The sequence below is a fragment of the Aplysia californica genome, unplaced genomic scaffold, assembly GCF_000002075.1.
Source record: "Aplysia californica isolate F4 #8 unplaced genomic scaffold, AplCal3.0 scaffold00013, whole genome shotgun sequence".
Taxonomy (NCBI): domain Eukaryota; kingdom Metazoa; phylum Mollusca; class Gastropoda; order Aplysiida; family Aplysiidae; genus Aplysia; species Aplysia californica.
Window position 1 is genome coordinate 2965542 of NW_004797283.1, and position 23520 is coordinate 2989061.

Here is a 23520-nt window from a genome sequence, read left to right on the forward strand (position 1 = left end):
AGTAAATGGAAAGTGAAAGTAAGGCGTAAGGTGTCGAAAGTTCAAAGAACTGACACAACTCAGCGCTTTGCACTTCAAGTGGCATCAGAGGAAAGAATGGTGTTACTTGGTAGACTGTAAGGTACGTTGTAATGAATAAGAGGTCCCTTTTTCCAATTTTACAGTTGAGTTTAATCGCGAGAGAACTGCAAACTGGTCCACAGAATTGGAAAAAATCTCCACCCACAACTATCAAAACTTCAACTCAACTACTGTACAGTACAGTGGAATCCACTTATTCGAGTCCTGAAATAACGAGAAGTCTGTTATAAAGACACTTTTCTAAAACCCCGTTTTTTTCCTTTTTTATCTTTGTAAATAAAATGCGGGAGGACTTCTGTAACGAGCGACCACTATGAGACAGAGCAGCTAATTGAGGGCTTGGGGTTCGGGTAGGGGTAGGGTTAGGTCTGGTCTAGGCCTCTTCTTTATTGTGTTTGATGGGGTGGTCGCTCGTTACGGAAGTCCTTCCTAAAATACTAATATAACGCAATCAGACAAACACGCGAGTCAGTTATACCCCAAAAAAAGTTGCTGCTGTGCATAAGTGCATAGACCATTTATTCATGTAAAAACCTCGCCTGTTGAGAAACTTGTTGGTTATCTTGCGAAACAAAGAATGGGAGAGCCCACATGTTTCAACAATGAAGGCTGGATTGAATGAGTGGGGAGAGTGTGGCATGCGCAGACAAGCAGAACATATCGTGTGACAGGCCAGCCCAGTCTAGATTAAATCTGGGCCAACCATGCCTCTCACTTCTCCGATGTGGAAATGGAGAGGTCATAGACATAGTGCTGTACTGTGATGGACGGAGCGAATGTGTGACGTGGGCGGGGTGTGGTATGTTCCCATTGTGCGCAAGGCAAGGAGACGGAATGCACCACAGGGTGTGGTGGGATGGGGGACAACACAGAGGACGAGTTACCCGAGAGAACTATCTTTCTGATCGTCAACACCGAGCTGTCAATATCGCTATCGTTTGAGAAAGAAACCTGAATCGATTTTTGATCAAGTAAGGCTTAAAGGTCATGTTGAACCAAATCATCATCAGGGGAGATTACAAAAAGAAATAAACCGAAAACCAGACTCATAGATTAGGCCTACTTTACTATTTCCCTTGATTTTATTACTGGATCCCTTATAACGAGAATCCTGCTATAACAGACATTTGGCACCGGTCCCCTCCATCTCGTTATAACAGGATTCCACTGTAACAACTACAGTAGACTAGAGTAGAAGACGAGGTAAACTAAAGACTAAAGACCCTGAAGTCGTAAAGAAGTTAGAATTTAAGAAGGTTACGAAAAGGAAAGGATGGAGGCTGGAATGTAGCTGTAACTTTTTTACTATTAGATCTAGTAGTATTAAAGGCCTAATAAGTACAGTTGAATGTTGTGATGATAACATTAACACTCTAGTCGCTAAGGAGGTCTATAGAGTAGTGATTATACCATGTTTGGCCTATCATATCCTTCTCTATTCTATTTTTTATCAGATAGTATAGCCTTTTTCTTATAATATCTGAGATGAGAATCAACAGAAGAAGTTTTTTTTTTGTAAAGTGTTTTACGGCGCTCGCAACTGCATAAGGTCATGAGCGCGCGGGACACACCTAATATTTTCAGTTGGTAGGAAATTTTGAATTTTGCCCGGGTGGCAGCCGAAGCCTATCTTATCGATTTTAGACCACCAAGGGATCTTTAACGTGCGCAACTTGCACACGCGCCCTCCGAGATTTTTCGCCCTTGTCCGAGAAGGCTAGGTGTAGATCTTTCCTACCAGAAAATCAAGGGTGTGGCAGAAAGACAGCATTTAGTAGGAGCCAAGGAGTAGCAGTAGAAAGGCTGCAGAAAGAGTCAGGAGCCCAGAGGAGGGGGCAAAGGAGGTGAGGGGGTGGGGGCAGAAAGTGGAAATGAAAGCAGACAACAGAACATTGCTAGAGAGCAGGAAAGGAGTTGAAAGGAGACAATTTTAGAGAAGGACATTTTTCGGTCGCTACCCGGATTCGAACCCGGGACCTTTGAATGAGAGGCCAACACCTTAACCTCTAGGCCACAAGAGCCCCTTTCAGAAGAAGTGGAAAGTCCCAATCGTGAAGTTCTGGAGAGAAGGTTCCTTGTTTTCTCAGGAGAAATTCATGATAGATCTAGATTCTAGGCCTAGGCCTACTTCAATTGCAGTCAAACCTGTCTAAGACGGAATGGCACAAATCCTTCTTGACTTGAACTCGGAAATTTAGGGGGAGGGGGTTCAGAGGCAAGCAGTGGTCAAAACTTCGCTCTTCCCAAGTGCTATCCTAGCCCTTGCCTCTCTGACAATGGCCAGACTTTTTTGTATATTGCCACCAAGTCCTTGCATCACCATTGTTTAACCAATTAAAAAACAGAGATGGTTAAACTATGAGTTATAATATCTCCTTTGTCCCCACCAAATCGTAAAGCATGGTGGACCAATGCCACCCTTACCATGCATGTGTGTAACAACAATTCAAGGAACTTTTTTCTCAGCTGGCCATACAATGAGGGGGGAAGGCATTGGTCATTGGTCAAATTAATTTCACACCTCTCTGGCTACTTAGGAAAGTTTCCATGCTGAAGCTCTAGGTCTACTCAAGAGATTTCACAATCACATCACCCTGACCCTCTTCACCACTCAGGACATGCATGGATTAGGTAAAATTGGTGGCATGGCGTAAAGGTTAGAGCCAATGGAACCAAAATCAGGAGTTTTGTTTCAAATCAGAGCTAAGGGGACAAAGCATATTTTCTGTCTTAGACAGGTAAAATCCCTCTGGAAGGGAAGGAATTTCGCTGTCCAGTTTGAGCAGGTTTCTGTTTCACCGGGGAAATTATAGAGGAATTTATTAAGGGGGGAGTAGGGAGATTCCATTACGACAGGTCTCCGTTAAGGTAGGTTCAACTATATAGAGTGGAACTTGGATTTAAGGAAGTCGTAGGGCCGGGCCTTTAATTGCTTTGAGTCCGAGTGTTCGTTACAGCAAGTATGAGGTTTTTGTGTGGATAATTATAGGCGTCGAGCAAGTAATGTATAAAGGAAAGTAGCGAAAGATAGGCTACTCTAAAATGCCTGCTTTTTTTTTTTTATACCCCTTTTCGACTCCCTCTGTTAGAAGTAGTTTGGTTTCAAATGAGAGGCATTTTCATTTCTTTGATGCCATCCTAAAAAAATGCTGGACAATTCCAGGAAAATACACTGGATTCTACCAAGTACACAGTATTGTGCAAAAGGGCTAATTCGCTCTAATGTGTGTCATCTATAGCATATTGTTTGCCAAACTAGTTGTGTTGCTGTGTAGAGCCAAGAATATGGCAACGTTTGATTCCATGGGGCAGAGCACAATTCATTACGTAGATGTATGTCAAAACTAGCTCATCTTTGTAATATTATATCACTCTGTTAAGTAGCCAGAGAAAAAAAAACTGACGTGTTTGTATCTCTACTAGCGCTCCACGCCCGAACCGCGGCTGTGTCCCCTCCCCGAACACACACTCACACATGATACGCACAGTCACAGCCGCCCGCCCAACCCTGACACATGATAAGTCACGTGTGCTCATGCTGGTATGAACGAAGGATGCTGTTTGGTCGCATGAGATGTAAACATTGGGCTAAATGAGTAAAAGTAATGGTTCATGATGCAGGTGCCATGAATGGTTTCCAGGAACAGATAAGGTTCTTTGCGGGAGTAAAATGAGCGAAGCCACATCACCTGCAAGCAACTTCGTTGAATCCGAGCTGGCCCATTTATGTGTTAGTTGAATCCAAGTAATTTTTATTGATTTTATTGAATAGAAAAAAACAGGGATTCCTCCTCCTTTCGTTGTATCCGAGTTCCGCTGTATCATAATGACAATAGCAATACCTGTGTCGTATGATCTACCCCATAGAAAGAGAGGAAAAACTTTGTGATGTCATGGTCTCAAAGTTGATAAATCGGCCTCTTATTCTTGTTCAGCTGGAAGCCAGTCTTGGCTCTGAAATATGATTTCATTGAATGGTCATTTGACTGAGTAGGACTTCTTGCTGTTGCTCTCTTATTGATGTTACCATACTCTTACTTAAAGTTCAAGGTAAAATCTTTTTACAGTGAAGTTCAGTCTTCTGAAAATGAGGATCTGCTGTTTTTTTCTGCCAGTTGTTGAGATATAATGTCACTTCTTTTTTTTCAGAGTCAATGTAGACTTGTGGATGGTGGAACAAAATTCAACATGGCTGCTCAAAATATGGCTGAAACTTTCCGTATTCTCGTGACCTCAGACATACATTTAGGCTACATGGAACACGATCCGGTTCGGGGAAATGACTCAATCGTTACATTTGAAGAGATCTTGTCTCTGGCCCGAGAACATGAGGTTGATTTCATTTTACATGGAGGTGATTTGTTTCACGAGAACAAGCCGTCCAGGTCAACACTTCACGCGTGTTTCTCCCTGCTCAGGGAATACTGCATGGGAGATAAGCCTGTGCACTTTGAGTACTTAAGCGACCAGTCGGTGGATTTCAAACATTGTCGGTTCCCCACGGTAAACTACGAGGATCCCAACTTCAACATTTCTATCCCCTTGTTTTCAATTCATGGAAATCATGATGACCCGACTGGACATGGGAATCTGTGCTCATTAGACCTGCTACATTCTGCAGGACTCGTCAATTACTTTGGAAAAGCCACGTCGTTAGATAAGATTCAGGTGTCTCCTCTTTTGCTGCAAAAAGGGAGTACCAAGATTGCTCTGTATGGATTGGGCTCTGTCAGAGATGAAAGACTGCACAGAATGTTTGTGAAAAAGGTGACCATGCAAATTTGAATTTTAAAATTTAATATTACTTGTCGTATGAAATGGGGCATCCCCCCCCCCCTCCCCTACCTATACTCAGATACAATATACTCACAAGATAGCAGCTACTTTCTTTGTTCACTTCTGTTGCATTTTCTTTCTATTTTTATGATGATGATTTTTTTCAAAGGAGATTTCTTTGCACATGCTGCTGTAGGACTAAAGAATTTTTTTAAAAGATCATTTTAGTATGAACTTAGGCTTAGTGAATGCTGTATTAGTTTGTTATAAGCACAAATAATAATAGGTTATTTTGAAGGTGGAGGACTTGGAATGGTAAGAAGAGTGAGGGAAAAAAAACCTCAGGAAGTTGTGCAAGAGAGATTACACGGAAGTAAGTGCAGTATCTAACACTATCATCTTAATTTGAGAGGGGGTTTTGTTTAAGGCATGTGCTGTTCTACTCTTTGTTACCCTCTTAACCCACCCTGATTTCTTTGTATTTTGTGCTTTTTTCCCCCTATTTCTTTTCTGTTTTCCTTTGTGTTGAAACAAGGAACTTCTTTAGTAAGAGGTTATTGTTCAATTAGGTTAAGTAGCTCTGTTTAGACCTTCGGTATCCTCCCTTGACTCTGGCTTATTTAATGGGACTTTTCGTTTGTTCTGTTTTGTTCGATTGTATGCTGATGCTTTTAAATTGCATAGCTATATTATATAGCTGTGACCTAGCAGGAAGGAGCAAGGAAGGAGTAAAGACAGGTTTTGACTGTCAATCTTTTTGTTCTGATTTTTTTTCCCATATATATCATCAAGGACGTGTCAATGCTGAGGCCTAAAGAAGAGCAGGACTCCTGGTTCAACGTCTTCGTGCTGCATCAGAACAGAGCCCGCCACTCGGCGACTAGCTACATTCCCGAGCAGTTCTTGGAGGATTTCCTTGACCTCGTTGTCTGGGGTCATGAGCACGAATGTCGTCTCAATGTCAGTCCGGGAAAAGTGGAGTGGAACCCGACACAAAAGCTTTTTGTCTGCCAGCCAGGCAGCAGTGTTGCCACTTCTCTCAGTGAAGGTTTCTCCTTTTTAAAGATTCTTTGTTAGGCTTTTATTGTTTCATATACAGTGTGACACGCACATAGCGAAATCAGCCGGATGCAAAAATCTTTTTGTTATATTTGCGAATTTCGCTATATATAAATACCTTTTTTAAATACAAAGAATATATATGTGTGTAAGAAAAAGTTCAGGACCTGAAAGTCTATTCAGTATGTGTGTGTTCGCTATGTGCATGCAAGACTATGTAATTTAAAAAAACTATTTTTGGTTTGTTGTTAATTTTTTAGACCAGTAAAGTGTATTAGTATTACTGGTTCTTTTATCAGTTAAAATCAAAATGTGTGCGGTCGTTTGATTTAGAGTCATTTAACTTTCCTGAGGACAAGATGCTTGGTAATTTGCCAAATCTATCAATAGCACAATTTGGTGGTTGGTCTCTCTTGTTGATATTTATTACTAACCAAGGACTACTATAGTCTTTGCTACTAACGTATTTCTTAAATCTCTGAATTGAGTGACAAAGATTGAGAGTTGGAAGAAATATGTTAAACAGTAAATTTAAAATAGGGGGTATTCTCATTACTTTACATTGTAGCCTACATGTAGGGTTTTTAGTGTGATTCCACTCTTCTGCTTCAGTTTTGACAAACTGGTTCACCGTACTCATGTAATGATAATAATACAGATAGCATTTGTATAGCGCAAATCCCCGCTCAACAGCAAGCTCTATGCGCTTCACAGTCTATACCATTACCCCAGCAGACCTGAGAGCATTCTGAAACAATCTCAACTTCCTGGGAAGCATACAGTGCAAGCGGCCATTTATAGGCGCTAAAACAATAACATACTGACAAGATCTTTCGCTGTCTATGGCCGGGTACCCATTCCCACTTGGGTGAAGTGAGGAAAATTCGTGTAAAGTGCCTTTCCCAAGGACACAACGTCGGGCCCGCGGCTCGAACCTCCGAACCTGCAATCTCTAACCACTAGGCTATCGACGCCATGTACAAACAAAGACTTCATATAATTCCTTCCTTAGTGTGATCTTGGTCTGCCTCAGAAAACAGGCCAGTTTGCAGCATGCGCTGCTCAATACTCGTTAGTGAACTTTGCCTTTTGTGGGAATGTGTATGAAACAGATGATTTAACTACTTGCACAAGTCAAGTTATAAGTCAAAAATATGGCACCACAATTTTCTGAAGATATGGATGAAAGGTGTATAAATTTCTACTTACCATTTCATTTGATAGATTTCTTCAGTTGTTGGCTTATATAGTTGAATATAGTCATTCTAACCATGTCGTTGGTATAGCAAGGCTGGCAGTATGCTGGGGTTTTAATGTTGTCCTCTGTCACATAGCAGTGACTTCCGGCTGAGGGTTCTGCCGTAACGACATAAATTCAAATTGAAATTGCTGCCGAGTCAGATGTTACTTGTCAAACGAATGCAGCCTGAAATCAACGAGACAAGGGTGGGGAGGTGGGATGGGTGAGGAGGGAATGAATCGGCGACAAACGCTAGCTCGCAAAGTTGTTTATTTGAGAAAGGGAAATTATCTCGGTGCGATGCCCATGCCCAGTGTGTAGCTCTTGTGGCAAGGTCGCAGACTGTGCTGTGAGGCAAATTTAGGCGGTCCTGTCAGTATAACAAGGGTTTGACTGAATGGCACACAAATGAAAAGTTTGAGTAAGATATTTCAAAAGGAGATGCATAAATGGTCAGGTTCAAGGATGTTATTATGTCCTTAAAATTTTGTCCTTTTTCTTAGTGGGGTCGGTCAGCCATTTTGTACTTTCAGACCACCGCTGTTTGAAAGCACACATCTACCATTCACTTGAATTTATATATTGTGACTAGGCTAGTTTCAATTTTCACCGTCAGGTCAGTTTGTTTTTTTAACTGGAACTGGAAATTGAGACATTTTATGTTCTCCCTCACTCCCTGTAGGTGAGATGGTACCTAAGCATGTTGGCCTATTGGAGGTGAAGGGGAAGGATTTCCGCATGAAGTCCATTCCCCTGAAGACAGTGAGACAGTTTTACATGGAGGACATCTCTCTTGCTAAACACATCAACCCAACTCACAAGGATGCCATGAAGAAAGCGGAAGATTTTTGTGTCGAAAAAATTGAGCAGTTTATTTCAAAAGCAGGTAAGGTTTTTTTCCTTGATGGTTTGTATGTTTTACTTTTGTAAGCCAGAAGGAAAGGACATTTTCCTGGTGTTATGAGAATTATAGAGATGTGATAAAGAATGATTCCTTTTATAATTGTTTTGATAAGATTGTTCTCTTAGAATTTTTATGTCATTTAAAAAATTATTCCTTTTTCACTATACTTGGCTTGCTCTTGCCTTGATAAGTTCTGATCCTAATTGTGCAGATGCTCAAATACTGTATACATTGATTTAACTTTATTCTCTCCCTGTTTTTGTTTTTTTTATCGCATTGTTCTTTATCCTGCCACATCTTTCTCCAAACTCAATGACCAAAACATTTGTCATGCCGACTTGGAGAATGAAAGTATACTGAATACTCATTTTGAGAAGAAATCTCTTCTTATCCGGGAAGGCTTTTGAACAGGGAGTACTCAAGAGGAGAAAAAATGTTTTTAACAGGTGAACTTTCCTTTACTTTTGGGGGAGCTGTGCCAGTCATTAAAAAAACAAAATTTAGTGTTGGCCAGAGTCTACTGGGTTTTTTTTTTCAAGATCCAAGTTAAAAGTTTAAAAGGTATATTTTGATTGACTTGCTAGGAATTTAGTATTATTTTTTTTAAAATAACTATTCAGAGCATAAGAATTCAGAGGTTTTCTCATCCCTTACGAATAAATTTAGATTCAAGGGTCCCAGTGTATTTCTAGAAGATTTGGAAAGATCTAAAGTTTGTGACATCCTTTACATTGATTTTAAAAGTACCTGTGTAAGCTTGATTGTCGAGACTTTACAAACATTTAAAAACGTGATGCTCTGTGATTTATAGTTCTGATCTTCACTGCTTTGAAATTAGGTTTAATTAGATTGTGATGGATAGATTTTTCAAAGAAAAAAAGTGAAATAGTTTGAAAAGCTTTTTGTATTAGGGGTCATGATAAGCCTTTTACAGATCAGTTTTTGGGAGGGTTAGGGTTAGCATATTATTTTAACCTTACCACCAAATGTATGTCCTGCTTTCACTTCCCCAATGTGTTCTTCTCTCAGAGGATGAGCACTCAGGGAGTAGGAGGCAACCCACTCAGCCATTGATACGTTTGAGAATCGACTACACAGGATTCCAACCTTTCAGCTCTCAGAGGTAAAATCCTGTCTCTTGAGATAACTGTACCTTTGGGGGAGGGGGGAGGGGTCGCTTGTTGTTTTGTTTTGCATTTTGTCAGTTTCGTTTTTCTTAAATGTTTTGAATTCATGGTTGAATTGCCCAGTGTCATGTGTTCCAATGCAGTAATACCCACTTTAACATTTTGCAAGTGAACTGAATTTACTAACTTCTGTAGAGGTAAGAGAAACAAAAAGGTACCCAGTAACCCTGCTCAACACTAGAAATTGATTTAGTAGGCCGGACAGTTGTTTCAACAACCAAATTCTTAACACTATCCACCCACGCAGCCCGCAGAGCACGCAACACTTATCCCCACGGACCAGGATACAGGTGCGGTACACGCTATATCACACCGGCACTGATCGGCGTCCCTGGGAAAAGGGATGGCTTCTTACCATTGCCGATCGGCGTCCCGTGGGGGCAAAGTGTTAAGGACTGAGGTGCAGAGTCACCGAACTCCCGTACAACGCAAGTTTTAAAAAAACCTTTAAGGATTCAGACCAGCTCCCCCTGTGTCAAATCCCAGCATGTTACCTACTGAGTTGTGACACATGTCTTTCAGGTTCGGACTTTCCCATTAGCAAGACGTTTGTGCAGTGTCTCTCTGGTTCATATTAGAGTACGCTGATGTAGCGGCTTTATTCCTGTTACTAGAAATGGGGCTTAAAAGAAAATACTGAAAGTCCTGTGGTTTTCAATCTCTTATCTTTTCAGAAAATGCTGTGGAACTGACATTTTTCTCTAAAATGGTCAACTACAGAATGTCAATCTATTCCGCATAGTCGATCCTGTCATTTTTACTGGTTTGATTTTCAGTATAACCCAAGCATCACTTTCTACTGAGATACAATAAGTTTTTGTATTTCATTAATATAACTATAGCTTTCAATGAACAAACTGCACTTCTCAGGGGGGTGGGGAGGTGTTGCTGGTGGTGGTATGGGAATGCCCACTATCCCTCTGCAGTTTTCGGCTGTCTGTTTTCCGTTTTCATTGCAGTAAATAACATAACTCATAATTGTGCTCACATGCTTGTTTATTTCAAACTAGACCAGCACCGTTGGGTTACAAAGAATGTATTTTAGCTCCAGGGCATAAATTGAAAAGGTGAGTTTCATTTCCTCATGCTTTGACTGTATTTACTTTTGTTTTGTTGCAGGCTTGGACAAAAGTTTGTGGACCATGTCGCTAATCCCAAAACTATGATCCATTTTCTGAGGGGTCGAGTGGAAAAAATTGCAAGTGTGAAACAAGGTAATTAAATTTTGTCGGGTTTTTTTCCTAAACAGATTGTCTATTGCTTAACAGCAAATAAATCTCACTATATCCCAAGCTGATGCTGTACTTATACTCTCTCCTTTGACCTATTGCTATGCTCAGCACTCAGCGATATCAGAGCTACCGTTCTGCCTTAGAGACGAGACACACAAGTATTCTTACAATGGATCGCACACCAGGTGAAGGAAACCTGAACCTACACCTACAGGGTGTTATACTGACACAAATGGAGATATTGGGCAAAAATCAACAATAAAGTCAAATTTGTAGATTTTCTAGTAATGCCATATTCTTTAAGTATAACATGCCTTCTATTATTTCATACTTATAAATTGTAAAAACTTCACCTATAAGTGTGATGTATCTATTTCCATAGGGCTCAAATTTGAGAAGTAACTCATTTTGTCAGCACACTTCACATTTATATTTCATGTGAGTGACAGCTGTGATATTTTCAGACAGCAGACGTCTTATGTGAAATACATTTTTAAAGTTTCTTAATTGATTTTTTTTTAGTCTTGATTTATGTATTTCTCTATTATTCATATTTTGGCAATATATGTTCCAATGGACTACTATGATCAGTAGCAGCGGCTTTTTCTTTACCCTGCTTGTATGTTTTTGCTTTGAAATCTATAACTTTATATGTCAGTTTAGATGATTACAGTGGAGTTCACTTAATCTGAAAACAACGGTTAACAGGAAAAAAATGAAATCACAGATTTATTTTTTCCTATTTGAGTAACCTCTCTATACCGCAAAACTTATTATATAAACTGAAGAAAATTTGACTGTCCAGTTTAAGCGGACTCCATTGTATAAAGATAAAATTTGTGGTTATCTTATTTCTGTGTGGGTTCTAGACCCACAGATGATGGAAAAGATCAAGACGATCACTCTGGACAGTAACCGAGTGGAGGACATGGTGCGAGATTATTTTGTCAAGGCTGAAGGGGTAGGTAGAAATGTTCTGGTGTTGTCACTACATTACTGCCGCTGAATTGTGGATAGACAATTTGGATAGTTTTTGCCTCTAGGACTGACTCTCTGAATATCCTCTGATTTTTACCTTGCTTTTATCAAAATTTTACGTTAGGAAAATTGTTTAAAAATCATTTGAGACATAATTTTTAACGAATGTTAATTGTTTGCACCTTGCATTAGTGCACGTACCGCATGTGTATCCTTAAAAATGAATTTCGTCTTAAAATGTGTACCCTTTTGTGATTTCTGAAACAAGATGTATAGTTGGAAAACATGAGATGGTGAAGTAAAAAGTGAGTACTTACTCATTCGCTGAGCAAACGTGCCTCAATGAAAGGTATTGAGAATACCGTTGAACGGCATCACAACCATTGTGATCACATTTGCCACAGAGACATAGATCAAAATGTGATTCGGAGCGGTCATACAGTTCCAGCAAGCCTAGTTTGTCAACATGACGAGAAAACGGTTTTTTCCGATGTTCAGCCATTTTGGCGCAGGAGTGACTCAGGTGTCCTGACGAAAACATTCACCAAAATTAAACCTGCTGCAATGGAGAGTTCAGATCAAGACAGAGTAAAAGGGAGATAGTCACAATTTTCAAGAAGATGTTTCATTTCATGTGTTGCTTCCCTTCTATTTCGTACAAACTCGGTGAGTTTTAATAGCAGCAAGTGCTCTGGACAAGGTGAGGCGACGTAAAAATTGCTTTGCTTCGTTACAACTTATTCCACATTTTGGAGAGAAAAAATTTCACCTTTTCAATTACTCTATACGTTAATTCAGTTCCCTTTCTGTCTTTTCCAAATGCAAGTTCATCCACTTACAATACAACAGGTACTTGCATTAAATTTGTTTACTTCCCTTGAAAAGGAAGGGGCACAAGTGATAATATTTCGTATTTTCAAACTCCTGTGAAAAAATGCAGAGTCCAGAAAGTGATAGTGATTCTAAGAAGGATATCAGTGAGTTAACCCTATTGTTCCTGAATTCATGCAGCCATTCTTGTTGGTTTCAGATTCTTCCCGCATGTCCGTCCTCCTTCAATAACAATAAACTTACACAAACAAATCCGAGTTTGCTGAACTATTTATTGGTTTAGTGCAATGCTTATTAACTTTACTTAACCTTGGGTATCCAATAAAAAAGAAATGTCAGGCGAGTGACATTTTTTAAAAGAGATGTATACAGAGAGAAGAAAGAGATCTACTTCTAAAATAGCCAGATGTGTACTGAGAGAGGAGAGAGGTACACTACTTAAATTGCCAGATGTGTATGGAGAGAGGAGAGGGGTAACCTTCGTAAATGGCCAGATGTGTGACTTGGGTTTGCCACTTAATGACATGTCTTCTTCAATTTCTGTTCTGTTTCGGAGTTTTTTCTTTTCCGCCTTGTTATTTTTCCGCGTGTGGATGCATCATTGATTTACCGCAACTTGGTCAATAGTGTGAGTGTTTGGGGAGTGGAATATTTAGGTCCTACTTCTCAACCTTTTCTCCATCTATCATTTTTTTCTTCTGTATATCATGCAGTAGCTCAGCTCTAACCGACCTGCCTCGTCATGTGTATTTATCTTTATTTCAAACTGATTCGGAATCAATAATGATAATTTATCTCCTCCTGAAACTTATCATTCCAGAGACATTCAAAGATAATAAGGATAATAATGCATGTCATTTATATTGTTCAATGTCATTTATATTGTTCATTTCCATAATTTACAACATTCAGTGCGCTTTACAAGACATAGTAGTGGACTACAACGCATTAACATGTTCTTATTCACAGTAGAATTGTAAATGGGCTGATTTATCATTGTCATGCTCATAACTGTGCCTGAACTGCCTCTGGGAACTGCTGCTTTTTCTTTCCAAATCTTTACTATTGTCATTTTTCTTCTACTTCTTTTTTATATGTTTGTCACACTCTTGTGACCCGCTATTTCCCAGGTGCCTTAATAGTCGAAGCAGACTTTGTGCTGTTGAAGCTAGAGAGGTGAGCAGAATAAGTCTGATTCCGTGTTAGGACTTCTCTTTTGACATCCACCCCTGGCGCTCATAATGACCTTATGCAGTTGCAAGCGCTGTAAAACCTCTACTAAAACTAAACTAAAAGACTACAACAGCATTGAAATACTTGCAGTAGCATTCACACAAGGGATCAGAATTGTTTATATTGGTGGATGTTTTTCTTTGGCTTTTTCAGGACAATCAGCTGAAACTTTTGAGCGAGAAAGGGCTTGGAGAAGCCGTCAAGGAGTACGTGGACAAGGAGGAGAGAGAAGCCATTTCACAACTTGTCAAATATCAGTTGCAAAAAACGCAGGTAAAACATTGGAAACTGCTAGCTGTGTCCATCGCTCGTCAAATTCTGGACCACTTTTATGTTCTCATCTAGTTTTTGTATTTTTAAAAAGTCTGTGGTCTTCTATTGTATGAATAGACAGCATGATACCTCAGTTAAATGTGAGGCAGCGTGGTGGAATCAGGCTCTCGTCAAAACAATCAAAGTGAAGAAACTTGCATGTATCCGCAGATTTGTGAATTTTTATAAAAATTTTTTTTTTTGGCTCAACATCTTTCATTCCCATTAAAGAACTCATTTCTGTGTGGATTTTTCTGAAAAACGTTGATTAAAGGCACAAAAATTGTAAATTTTCAGTTATCACGGACACTTGAGCTAAGGAAATAACTAATCTTTGGCGGCCATTTTCTCACTAATTTTACCCCGGAAAACAAGTGACCCCCACCTCCTTCTTTCGCAAATATCTCAACTTTTATTCAAGATGAATGGATATTTTTTTCAAGACAAGTGAACAAGCTTTAAGATGATACCAATAACTCTACATGCTCAAAAATTGACGAGAGCCTGATTCCACCACGCTGCCTCACAATTTGTTCTATGATGCAGTCAAGTAATGGTGACTTTTTCCCCCCTCTGTCATCATTTATTTCCCTTTTTAAAAAAAATTCTGCCTGATTTAATTTTATGGAAAATATATTTTTGTAAACAATTTTTTTTGCAGGAGGATATTTTTGTGGGCCAGACAAAGAAATTTTGTGCATGGACTCTTGTGTGAAAAAAAAAATTGACTTTCGCAAAAATACTGTGGTGGTACAGTAAAGTGTTGTATGTAGAACACTGTCACATTTGCATAGTCAAGATCATGATGGTGTAATTCAGTACACATTCTAGTTCCAATGTTACCCCCAGAACTAAATTACTCTGTAAATTTTGCGACACTTAGTAAATTTATTACAATACCAGCTTACTAGTTAACAATTTTCACCGGGAGGAAATTTTTACTGTCATTGTCCATGTCTGCAAAAAGCACAAAAATGTGCTCCTAGTGAAACAATGCTGTTTTAAAATATTTAGTCACAGTGATCTCTTCTATTATCTATTTGTGGTGGCCGAATTTTGCTATTCAAAAGGCTTTTTAATGGCTGCGTCGATCGACATGCGGTTTTCGCCAAAAGATTCTTTAAAATATGCTCCAGCTCATGACGCTCTTCGTTTTTTCAGTTTTGAGACAGTTTTTGCTTAAAAAAAGCTAAATTTCTTTATTTCGCTGTTCGCTCTTATAGGCCGACGTTTCTGTAATTTTAGAAAATCCGGTGCGGAAGTGATATTTCGCGAGGCGCATTTTGTTTGGAGAGTATAGATCTAGATCTAGACCTAATTTTTTGCATCTCTCAAGATTTATTGCTCCATTCCAGTAGAGTGTAGATATAATAGGCCAATGACTTTCAGTTGATGTTAATGCACCGGTCATCCCTTTCATCGAAAGGGGGCCAAGCTAGTCCTAATATATTTTGTTAAGGACTTCTGGTTCACCTATCCTTCTATTCTCAAGAACAAGTCTTAGTATTTGTTTAGTTTTAGTAAGAGTTTTACGGCACTCGCAACTGCATAAGGTCATATGAGCGCCAGAAGATTAGAGGTGTTACAGGAGAGTAACAAACATAAAAAAAAGAAGAAGGGGAGATAAGGACAATAGATGTTTAATAGGAAAGAAGGAGCAAACCACACCAGTGCACCCACCAACCACCCACTCTTAGTATTAACTTTCAAGAGAGATTATATTGCATTTCAAAGTGGAGGAGAAATTTCTGAACCCTGAGGTGTTTCATTGTAGTTGATAAACTGCTAAACTTGAGATACCGTTTCTTAACTGTTCCAATCAGTCTTATTATCAGGGTTCCCGCGGCCTCCTTGAATTCAAGGAGTCCTTGAAAACTGCTTGAATTTGCATTCAAGGAAAAATCTCCTTGAAAACTCCTTGAATTTTGCCAGATCGGACAGGAACACGTGTACAGGGTGACTGCCAGGCCCCGGGAATCCCGGGGGCCCCTGGAATTACCCGGTCATTTGAAAAAAATCGCCGAGACCCGGAATGCAACGGGAATTTGAAGAAATCTGTAAATTGCCCCGTGAAAAACCCGGGAAAATACATAAACGTTCTCGAATATTTGAAAACCAAATCCGATAACATCCTTGAGTTCATTTTTGCCGGTCGCGATTGTGATATAATATTTATTCGGCCTTCCCCGGCCCGAGAGCACGTTACCCGAGCACAGGCGGTTATGGCGGCAACAAGTGGAAGTGTATGTCATGTGCGATACCGAAGCTCGATCGGATCGGGAAAAATCAAGATCTACTTTTGCTTTTGTTACCACCTAGAAATTTGCCGGTAGGGCCTATAGTAGTCTGATAACGCCACATTTGTAACATGCAGGCTCTGCATTACAAACGCTGTGTCGTCATGAAAATAAATCGTTTGTCCTGTGCTGTCACTTGTGGGAAAAAAAGAAAGTTATACAAGCTTCTTGTCGGGCTCGCCATCGTGACCGATCATTGAACCTGTGCATTTTCATCACATCGTGAGTATCGCGATGGTTGAGGTCACCAAAGTACATGCAAAGTCTGAGCGCTGCGAAGTATAGGACTCGGGAATGGGGGGATTATTGATTTTTTTTAAAAGACGCACGCGGGGGAAGGGGTGGTGGTGTTAAAGGCAACACTGGATGACAAAAACTAAACTAAAATGACATGTATTGTATTTTATATTTGAGCTTTCTGTTCAAGATTTGCAGATTTTCAGTGTCACTGCGTCTTGCCCTCCCACAGTTCTTACACCTCTCACACTGAATAGGTCTACTTGAGACATTCATGTTATTACTCTACTTTTAGTTAGAGTAATAATTTTTATCTTTCACGTTTATTGTATAAACTTTAACACCCAAACTGGTTCTTGACCGTGGATATTCTGGTTCTAGGCCTTTTCTCAGGCTCAAAGCAAGATTCATTTTTATATAGTTTATATAGGCGAATATGATGAGGGGAAAATATAAATAAGTAAGAACTGACTGAAATACCTAAGTCACAGTATGCCAGTGCCACACTGACATGCTGCTGACTGGAATGTACTTACATGCGTGCGTGCGCACCTCATTCTGTGTATATAATAATATATAATATATAAATGAAGCATGCACTGTCATTGTTATGGACCATGCCCCTGGAGAATGGATGAGGCCCCCACCAGGAAATTGAGAAGCCGGGTTGGCAGTCACCCTGCGAACAGTTTTTGTAGGGAAATCGAAACTATGATATAATTCTTTTCGGACAAGTGTAGACCTTCGAAAATAGGCTTTTGTCATGAATTTCTTGACCAAATCTCCTTGAATTTTAAAAATTTCTCCTTGAAACCTCCTTGAAATCTCCTTGAATTTGGTGGGAAGTTCATGGCAGGAACCCTGTATTAAGCTATCTACTTTCCTTTTTCTAACTAAAACAGTTAGAAATTCAAAAGGCCTCAAGTATATTTTGTGATTGTAACAAGGAATTGTTACACCTTCCTCCATGCTCAGTCTCTCACTCTCATCATCACGTTCACTTATGTTGTAATTACCATGTGAAGATTTTTAATTGGTGTTGACGCGATGTACTAAGGCTGTCTTGGCATCTTCTATAAGTTCAAGCTTCTTATGAAAAAGCTAGAAAATGTTTGTGGGTGGTTGGCGGGTGTTCTGGTGTGGTTTGCTCCTTCTTTCCTATCAAACATCTATCGTCCTGATCTCTCCTCCTTGTTTTTTGTGTTTGTTACTCTCTTGTAACACCTCTAATCTTCGGCACTTATATGACCTTATTGTGTTGCAAGTGCCGTAAAACTCTTACTAGAACTAAAAAGAAAATTTTTGGATCTGCTGAATTCAAATGGAAGGACTTTTGAGAGTCCAGGGCCCTCTTCTCTTGTGAGGCTTAAAATTAAAAAGTTGAACCCATGACAAACCAGATATTTGATGGAAGCCACTCTTGAAGTGTTCATCTCGCAGTCAAATTACCACTTTGCATAACGAAATAATTGAAATAGTCATCGACTAATAAGATGCATGTTTCAGGTATGTGATAGTCAGGGTTTCGCCAGTTTCGGTATGCGTAGGCTTGTTGTATAATTCAGGTCCAGTGAGTTAAAGGCTGAAGGGGAGGCGCAACCCTTGATTTTGCAGATTTTGGGTCAGGCTATGCAAATTTTATGTTGGCTGATTTTTTTAAGATCAACCAGTTTTTTGTCTAAAAATAGCATGGATGCTATTGAGAAAGTCTTTATTCTCCAGGTAAATTGCCTTTGAAAACATGGGGATGGATTAATATAGTGAATTTTCCCAATTATTTTCGTTTTTCGCAAAATGTAATTTTTTGCAGTTTTTTCCCTACTCCTTCCTTAGTTTTCATCCTTTTGACATGAAACTTTCAGGACACATAGATGGCAAGGCTGCCATTGATGTAACCGAAAGATATTTGCACAAAAAAAAACACACTTTTCCATATCAAGTGATTACGCAACCTAAATTTAGAAAAAGTTCTTTTAGACTTTGGAAAAATTCTCATGGTTTTTTTTCTTTTGCATTTATTGAAAAAAGACTTGCTGTTACTCTGATAGGGTCTGGTTCAGGTATACTCTCACCAAATTTGGTCAAATTTAGTCAGTAAATAAGAAATTTTTACGGATTTGAAATTCATGGTTTATTTTCAAGATGGCGGCCATTTCCATAGCAACCGCTGTAGCTATGCCAAAATAAAATTGCGTATCAAGAGATTTTACTATGTCTAACTTATAACGTGTACTTAGATTTGATCTCGGGCAACAAACATAGAAAATGGTCCTCAAAGGTAGCTCCTCCCGTTAAGTATCATATGTGTGTGCGTTTCTTTCCCTCCTTTTGACAGGGGTATCTCATGTCACGGAACTCGAATGAAGATCAGATTCAGACAGATCTGGGTAAATTTAAGGAGGAGAGGAAGAAAAAGGTGACAGAAGAAGACGAAGACGTGAAAGTTGCTCTGGAGCGAGCAAAGTCTATCCGTGAGTCCCAGCCGGAGAATGGCGAGAACGAGACAGGCTTCTCTGATGACAGTGACGACGAGGATGGGCCCAGCTCTTCCACCAGGGGGCGAGGAAGAGGGGGCAGGGGGCGTGGCCGTGGGCGCGGCCGAGGGGCCAAGGCAGATACTGGCGCTGACGGCTTAGGTAATGAGTTGTCTTTTTTTTTTCCTGTCAGGTAATTACAGGCTTGCTAACTCATTACCTTGGAATTACAAAGTTCTATCGCACATTTTTGGCCATTTTGAGTTATTAAGACCGTGAAGTCAGAAACCAAATGTTCTATCTGCTCTATCAAAATCATAAGATTATTCAAAGTCCTTATCAAGATATTTAAAGAATTGCATTAAAAAAAAGGTTGACTTGTTGTGAAACTGTAAATATTTAATGTCAAATTTCTCAAAACTATTTACTGAGCAGATGGAACTTTGTAATTCAACAGCAGCGAACTGTCCTGAATTTCCCGAGACTTTCCCAAATCCTACAGTCAGGAATTTGAGAGGAGAGTTTATACACTACACCAAAACTAACTGGTCCCGTCCAATGTAATCGTGTCCATTGGCAGGTAAACTAATGCTACAGTGTTGGTTGTCCCTGATTGGGTTTCGAAGAAGTGAGCGAGCCTGTAATTATAACCTCAGTAGATACATGTCTGGTGTCCTGTTTTCTATAATCGACGGGAATTTTGTCAAACCTGTTTTACGGTATAGACTTTTTTGGATGATTTTAGTGTAAGATCCGCTGAAAGTGTTTTGAAACGGACAAGAAATATGCAGGATGAAAAACTGTAACTTCTAATGATTGTTTCTAGTTCTGCATGAACAGATAAAGGATGTCTGGTGTAGTTTGCTTCTCAGTATTTTTGTTTTCTCTTTACTCGTACGTACACAGATGCCAGCACTTCCTCAAGGTCGTCCCGCGGAGGTCGAGGGTCACGGGGCGGTCGAGGTTCAAGGGGCTCCAAAGCAGCTGTTGTCATGGATACAAGCAGGAGCAGATCTGTCCGAGACATGTTTGCGTCCGCCTCTGCCTCAAACTCAAGTGCTGCGTAAGTGATCATGTTGCTTCTTTCAGGAGTGGGTTTTTTTCCTCATTGTACTGGAATATGATAATCAGTTTATGACTTGTTTTATAGATAAGTGTCTTTCCTTATAATGCACATATATATGTTGCTTTGAACAAAACTTGAGCTGGCAATTGGTCGGTGCTCTGGTGTGGTTTGCTAATTTTGTGTGTGTTTGTTTCTCTTTTGTAACACCTATAATCTGAGGCACTTACATAACCTAATTGTGTTGCAAGTGACTTAAACTTTCACCTCATCAGAAAAAAAAAATCAACCCAAAACTTGAATACAGTTGAAATTGTCCAAAAACAGCCGTCCATTGTTGAGGAGAAAAGTTGTTGTCTTAGACAGGTGGATGTCCTGGACATTGTCATTGCAATGTTTAAAAACGGCAAGGGGGTAAGTGCGAGGTGGTCGTTTGCACAGGTGATTGTCTTGGACAGGGTAGAGCAGGTTCAGTTTAGTTTCAGTGAGAGTTTTACGGCTCTTGCAACCCAATATAAGCGACGAAGATTAGAGGTGTTACAAGAGGGTCAAAGTTTTGTTCAAAGCAACATATATGTGCATTATAAGGAAAGACACTTATCTATAAAACAAGTAATAAATTGATTATCATATTCCAGTAGAACGAGGGGAAGACCCACTCCTGAAAGAAAAAAACATTAAAAAAGAAGGAGGGGAGATAGAGACGATAGATTTTTTTATAGGAAAGAAGAAGCCAACCACACCAGAGCAGATTTTTTATAGGAAAGAAGGCGCAAACCACACCAGAGCAGATTTTTTATAGGAAAGAAGGCGCAAACCACGCTAGAGCACCCGCCAACCACTCAGAGAGCAGGTTTGACTGTATACAGGAGAGAATCTGTGAAAGTAGGCCCTACTTAACTCACTGAGCCCCGGTCAGTCCGGAATCTGAATCTCTAGGGGTTTTTCACTACTGGTCATTTTCGCACTTTAAACAAAATTCTCAGATAATATGTTATTGGCTTTATTATTGGCTCAGATAATGATACATTTCTCCTCTTAATAATGCGTTTAATTTAACAGCAAAGTTACCAGTAAAACTTCTTTTTTTTTCAAATTTTTTTTGAAATACCCTACTATATTTTAATTTCGGAAAATATTTCTGCTCACTGAATGTGACAGAAAGTAACATCAAAAATGAATTATTGTATCACAAAAATTTGAATAAAATCTGTGACGTCTGAAGTAACAAAACTTGGTATTAATGAAAAACTGATCTTTCGACCCTAAATGGCCACTTTCGAGTAACAGTCTTCGTTAACAGATGCTTTTTTGTTCCATTTCCTTCTGCCAGTGGTGGAGATTTCACTGTAATCAGTGATGACGATGACGATTCAGAGTTTTCCATCAGCTCCGCCAGAGGGACGAACCAAAGAAGCACACAGCGCAGCAGAGGAAAGAAAGGACCGGTGTTCATCGAGGACAGCTCTGAGGATGAACTACCTGTACGAAAACGGAGGAAATGATGCGTGCTCAGTTGTTAAATTGAACTTCTTATATTTTTATTGACCGTATGAACAGCTGTTTCGGGTTTTTTTCATTCTCTTTTTTTTTCCCCGTCGTTTTTTTGGTGTTTTTTTGGCTAAGGTGCATGTTAACACATTACACCCTAACTCGCCCGGGATCGCCCGGGAATTCCCTTACGCGCTCCACCCTGACTCGCCCGGAACCGCCCGCGCCGACCCAGCGTCTTTAGAAACGAAAGTCTCGCCTTGACGAGACTCTGGGGCCGGGATTTTGATTTGCATAGTATAGCAAAAAGTTTCTTCTTTCGTTTGATACCGAAACGAAATTTTTCGGGCCAGTAGTTTTAGTATTAGAGCTGATCGAAGTGCGATCGCGTTACCGACACTTCGAAAGTGTCTCGACTTGTTGAAAAGCGACACAATTGAGTTCGAAAACGGAAATAACGAGGGATTTGAGCAAAAATGAGCATGTGACAAATCAGATAGCTCAGATTTTGATGAAAACGTTGTAGGAAGAGTTTGGGGCGATTCCGATTGATCAGACAGAGAAAATCTAGAATTTAGACCTAGGGCCCGACCGCGAGGCTGAGAGTAAGAGTGACTGGTCGGACACCCCGATTGAACTAAAGTTAAAACATTTCCAACAGTTTGCGCATACATAAAGTTATATTTTTCTGAAACTACATTCAGTTTTCTTTTTAACTTTTATTTTTTCAGGATTTTTGGAATTTGTTTAGTATTTTTAAAATGTGTTTTTTAAAGGCTAGTATTCACGGGAGGTGGGTTCTTTCCCCTTGCTGAGGATCTAACAATAGACTTCCCGTCCAGGCCCTTAGGGTGTAATGTGTTAATGCAATAATAGCTAAATAATTCAAGGAACAAGCAGTGTGAGGGAGAAGATTTTAGGGGGTTTTATTTTTTATTTTGCCATCTGGAAAATGTCACCATGGGAAAAAACATTGAAAATTACTGGTGAGCGATGTGTTTGGGGGTGACTGAAATCTTTCAATGGCTCACTTGAAATGCCGCTTTTGGGGGAAAGGTTTGTCACTGGTGTTGAGGTGACTGTAATATTTAGTTTGGCCTATGATGTACAACATGCGTGAATGCTCTACAACTAGAACACTAGATAGGCCAATGGGATTAATGATTTAGCCAAGTGATCAGCTGCACTGGAAGAGCTTCATAATGTACTTGTTCAACGAATCACCAAAGACAAGTCTCTCAGAGTCTCTGATGTCATCCAGGCATTTACCGATTCACAGTAGTGGGGAGTAGTCGCTTGGAAAGCTGCATGGCTGAACGCTCTTCCTTATACTGTGACTATCATCAAGAAATGGAAATGGATTGGGGCACACCCTGAGGAGACCCCCGACAAGCATCATCAGACAGGCTTTGACGAGGAATCCACAAGAAGAACGTAAGAAAGGAAGATGACATGGAGGCGAGCGGTACAAGCGGAAATGGAAAAGGCGGGGACATCATGGAAACAGCTAGAAAAGGGTGCACAGGACAGGCTTCGCTGGAGAAATTTTGTTGATGGACTATGCTCCACTGGGAGTTAAAAAAGGGCAAGAGAGAGAGAGAGATCATCAGATGTCAGAGGCAGGAGGCCTGATTTCGATTGCCGAGTGAGGAGATTTTTATTGAGTATCTCAATTTTTCTTCCAGATTGGGGTAGATCTAACAGTCTCAGCCTAGGTTTGCCCTGAAAAAAAAAAGTATATTCAAGTTTGTTACTAGTTTACATGTAGCTTTTCCAGAGTGGGAATAGTCCATCTGCAGCATGTTTTTGGTTGTAATGACAAAATCTGCAATTTCATTTTTCAAGAACAAATGATGTGGGGGGAAACTTGTTTACTGATGTGTTGTGTTGTGTTGTGTTGTACAAAAGGTCTCCCCCAGGATGTCTACCAAAAGTTTTTCCTTGTTTTGTGGCTCTTACTGCAGCAAGAATGTATGTAAATAATATGTCTTTCAAGCACTACAGAAGGACCAATAATTTGAATAATGAGCTTATGTTACCTTAGTACTAGATGTGAGCTTTATTTACAAGATTTTCAAGTTTTATCTTGTGGCATCAACAGACAGTGAGGGTAATGATAAGCTGA

The 23520-nt window shown here is 39.8% G+C and overlaps 2 protein-coding genes across 4 annotated transcripts in view; one reads left to right on the forward strand and one right to left on the reverse strand.

The window, feature by feature from the left end:
• The window catches only part of LOC101858321 (UPF0602 protein C4orf47 homolog), a 28331-nt gene extending 16346 nt beyond the window's left edge, over window positions 1–11985 (reverse strand). Inside the window, exons 1-2 of one of the 3 annotated variants that reach the window (XM_035970812.1) lie at window positions 11775–11984; window positions 7126–7272 (exon numbers count right to left, since the gene is read on the reverse strand). Coding sequence is in view for 1 of the 3 variants with exons in the window: in XM_035970808.1 (XP_035826701.1) it covers window positions 11775–11778 (4 nt within the window). In the remaining 2 variants the exon portion in view is untranslated. Of the gene's footprint in view, window positions 1–7125; window positions 7343–11774 lie in introns of all 3 variants that reach the window. The other 2 variants (XM_005090192.3, XM_035970808.1) reach the window with 2 other exon arrangements.
• LOC101858081 (double-strand break repair protein MRE11) lies at window positions 17–21540 on the forward strand. Its single transcript, XM_005090189.3, has 11 exons — window positions 17–121; window positions 4231–4848; window positions 5650–5905; window positions 7839–8042; window positions 9090–9183; window positions 10367–10461; window positions 11349–11440; window positions 13675–13794; window positions 18703–19003; window positions 19748–19904; window positions 21238–21540. The coding sequence occupies exons 2-11, from the start codon at window positions 4270–4272 to the stop codon at window positions 21407–21409; spliced, it is 2070 nt and encodes a 689-aa protein (XP_005090246.1). The 5' UTR covers window positions 17–121; window positions 4231–4269; the 3' UTR covers window positions 21410–21540.
• The last annotated feature ends 1980 nt before the right edge of the window (window positions 21541–23520 follow it).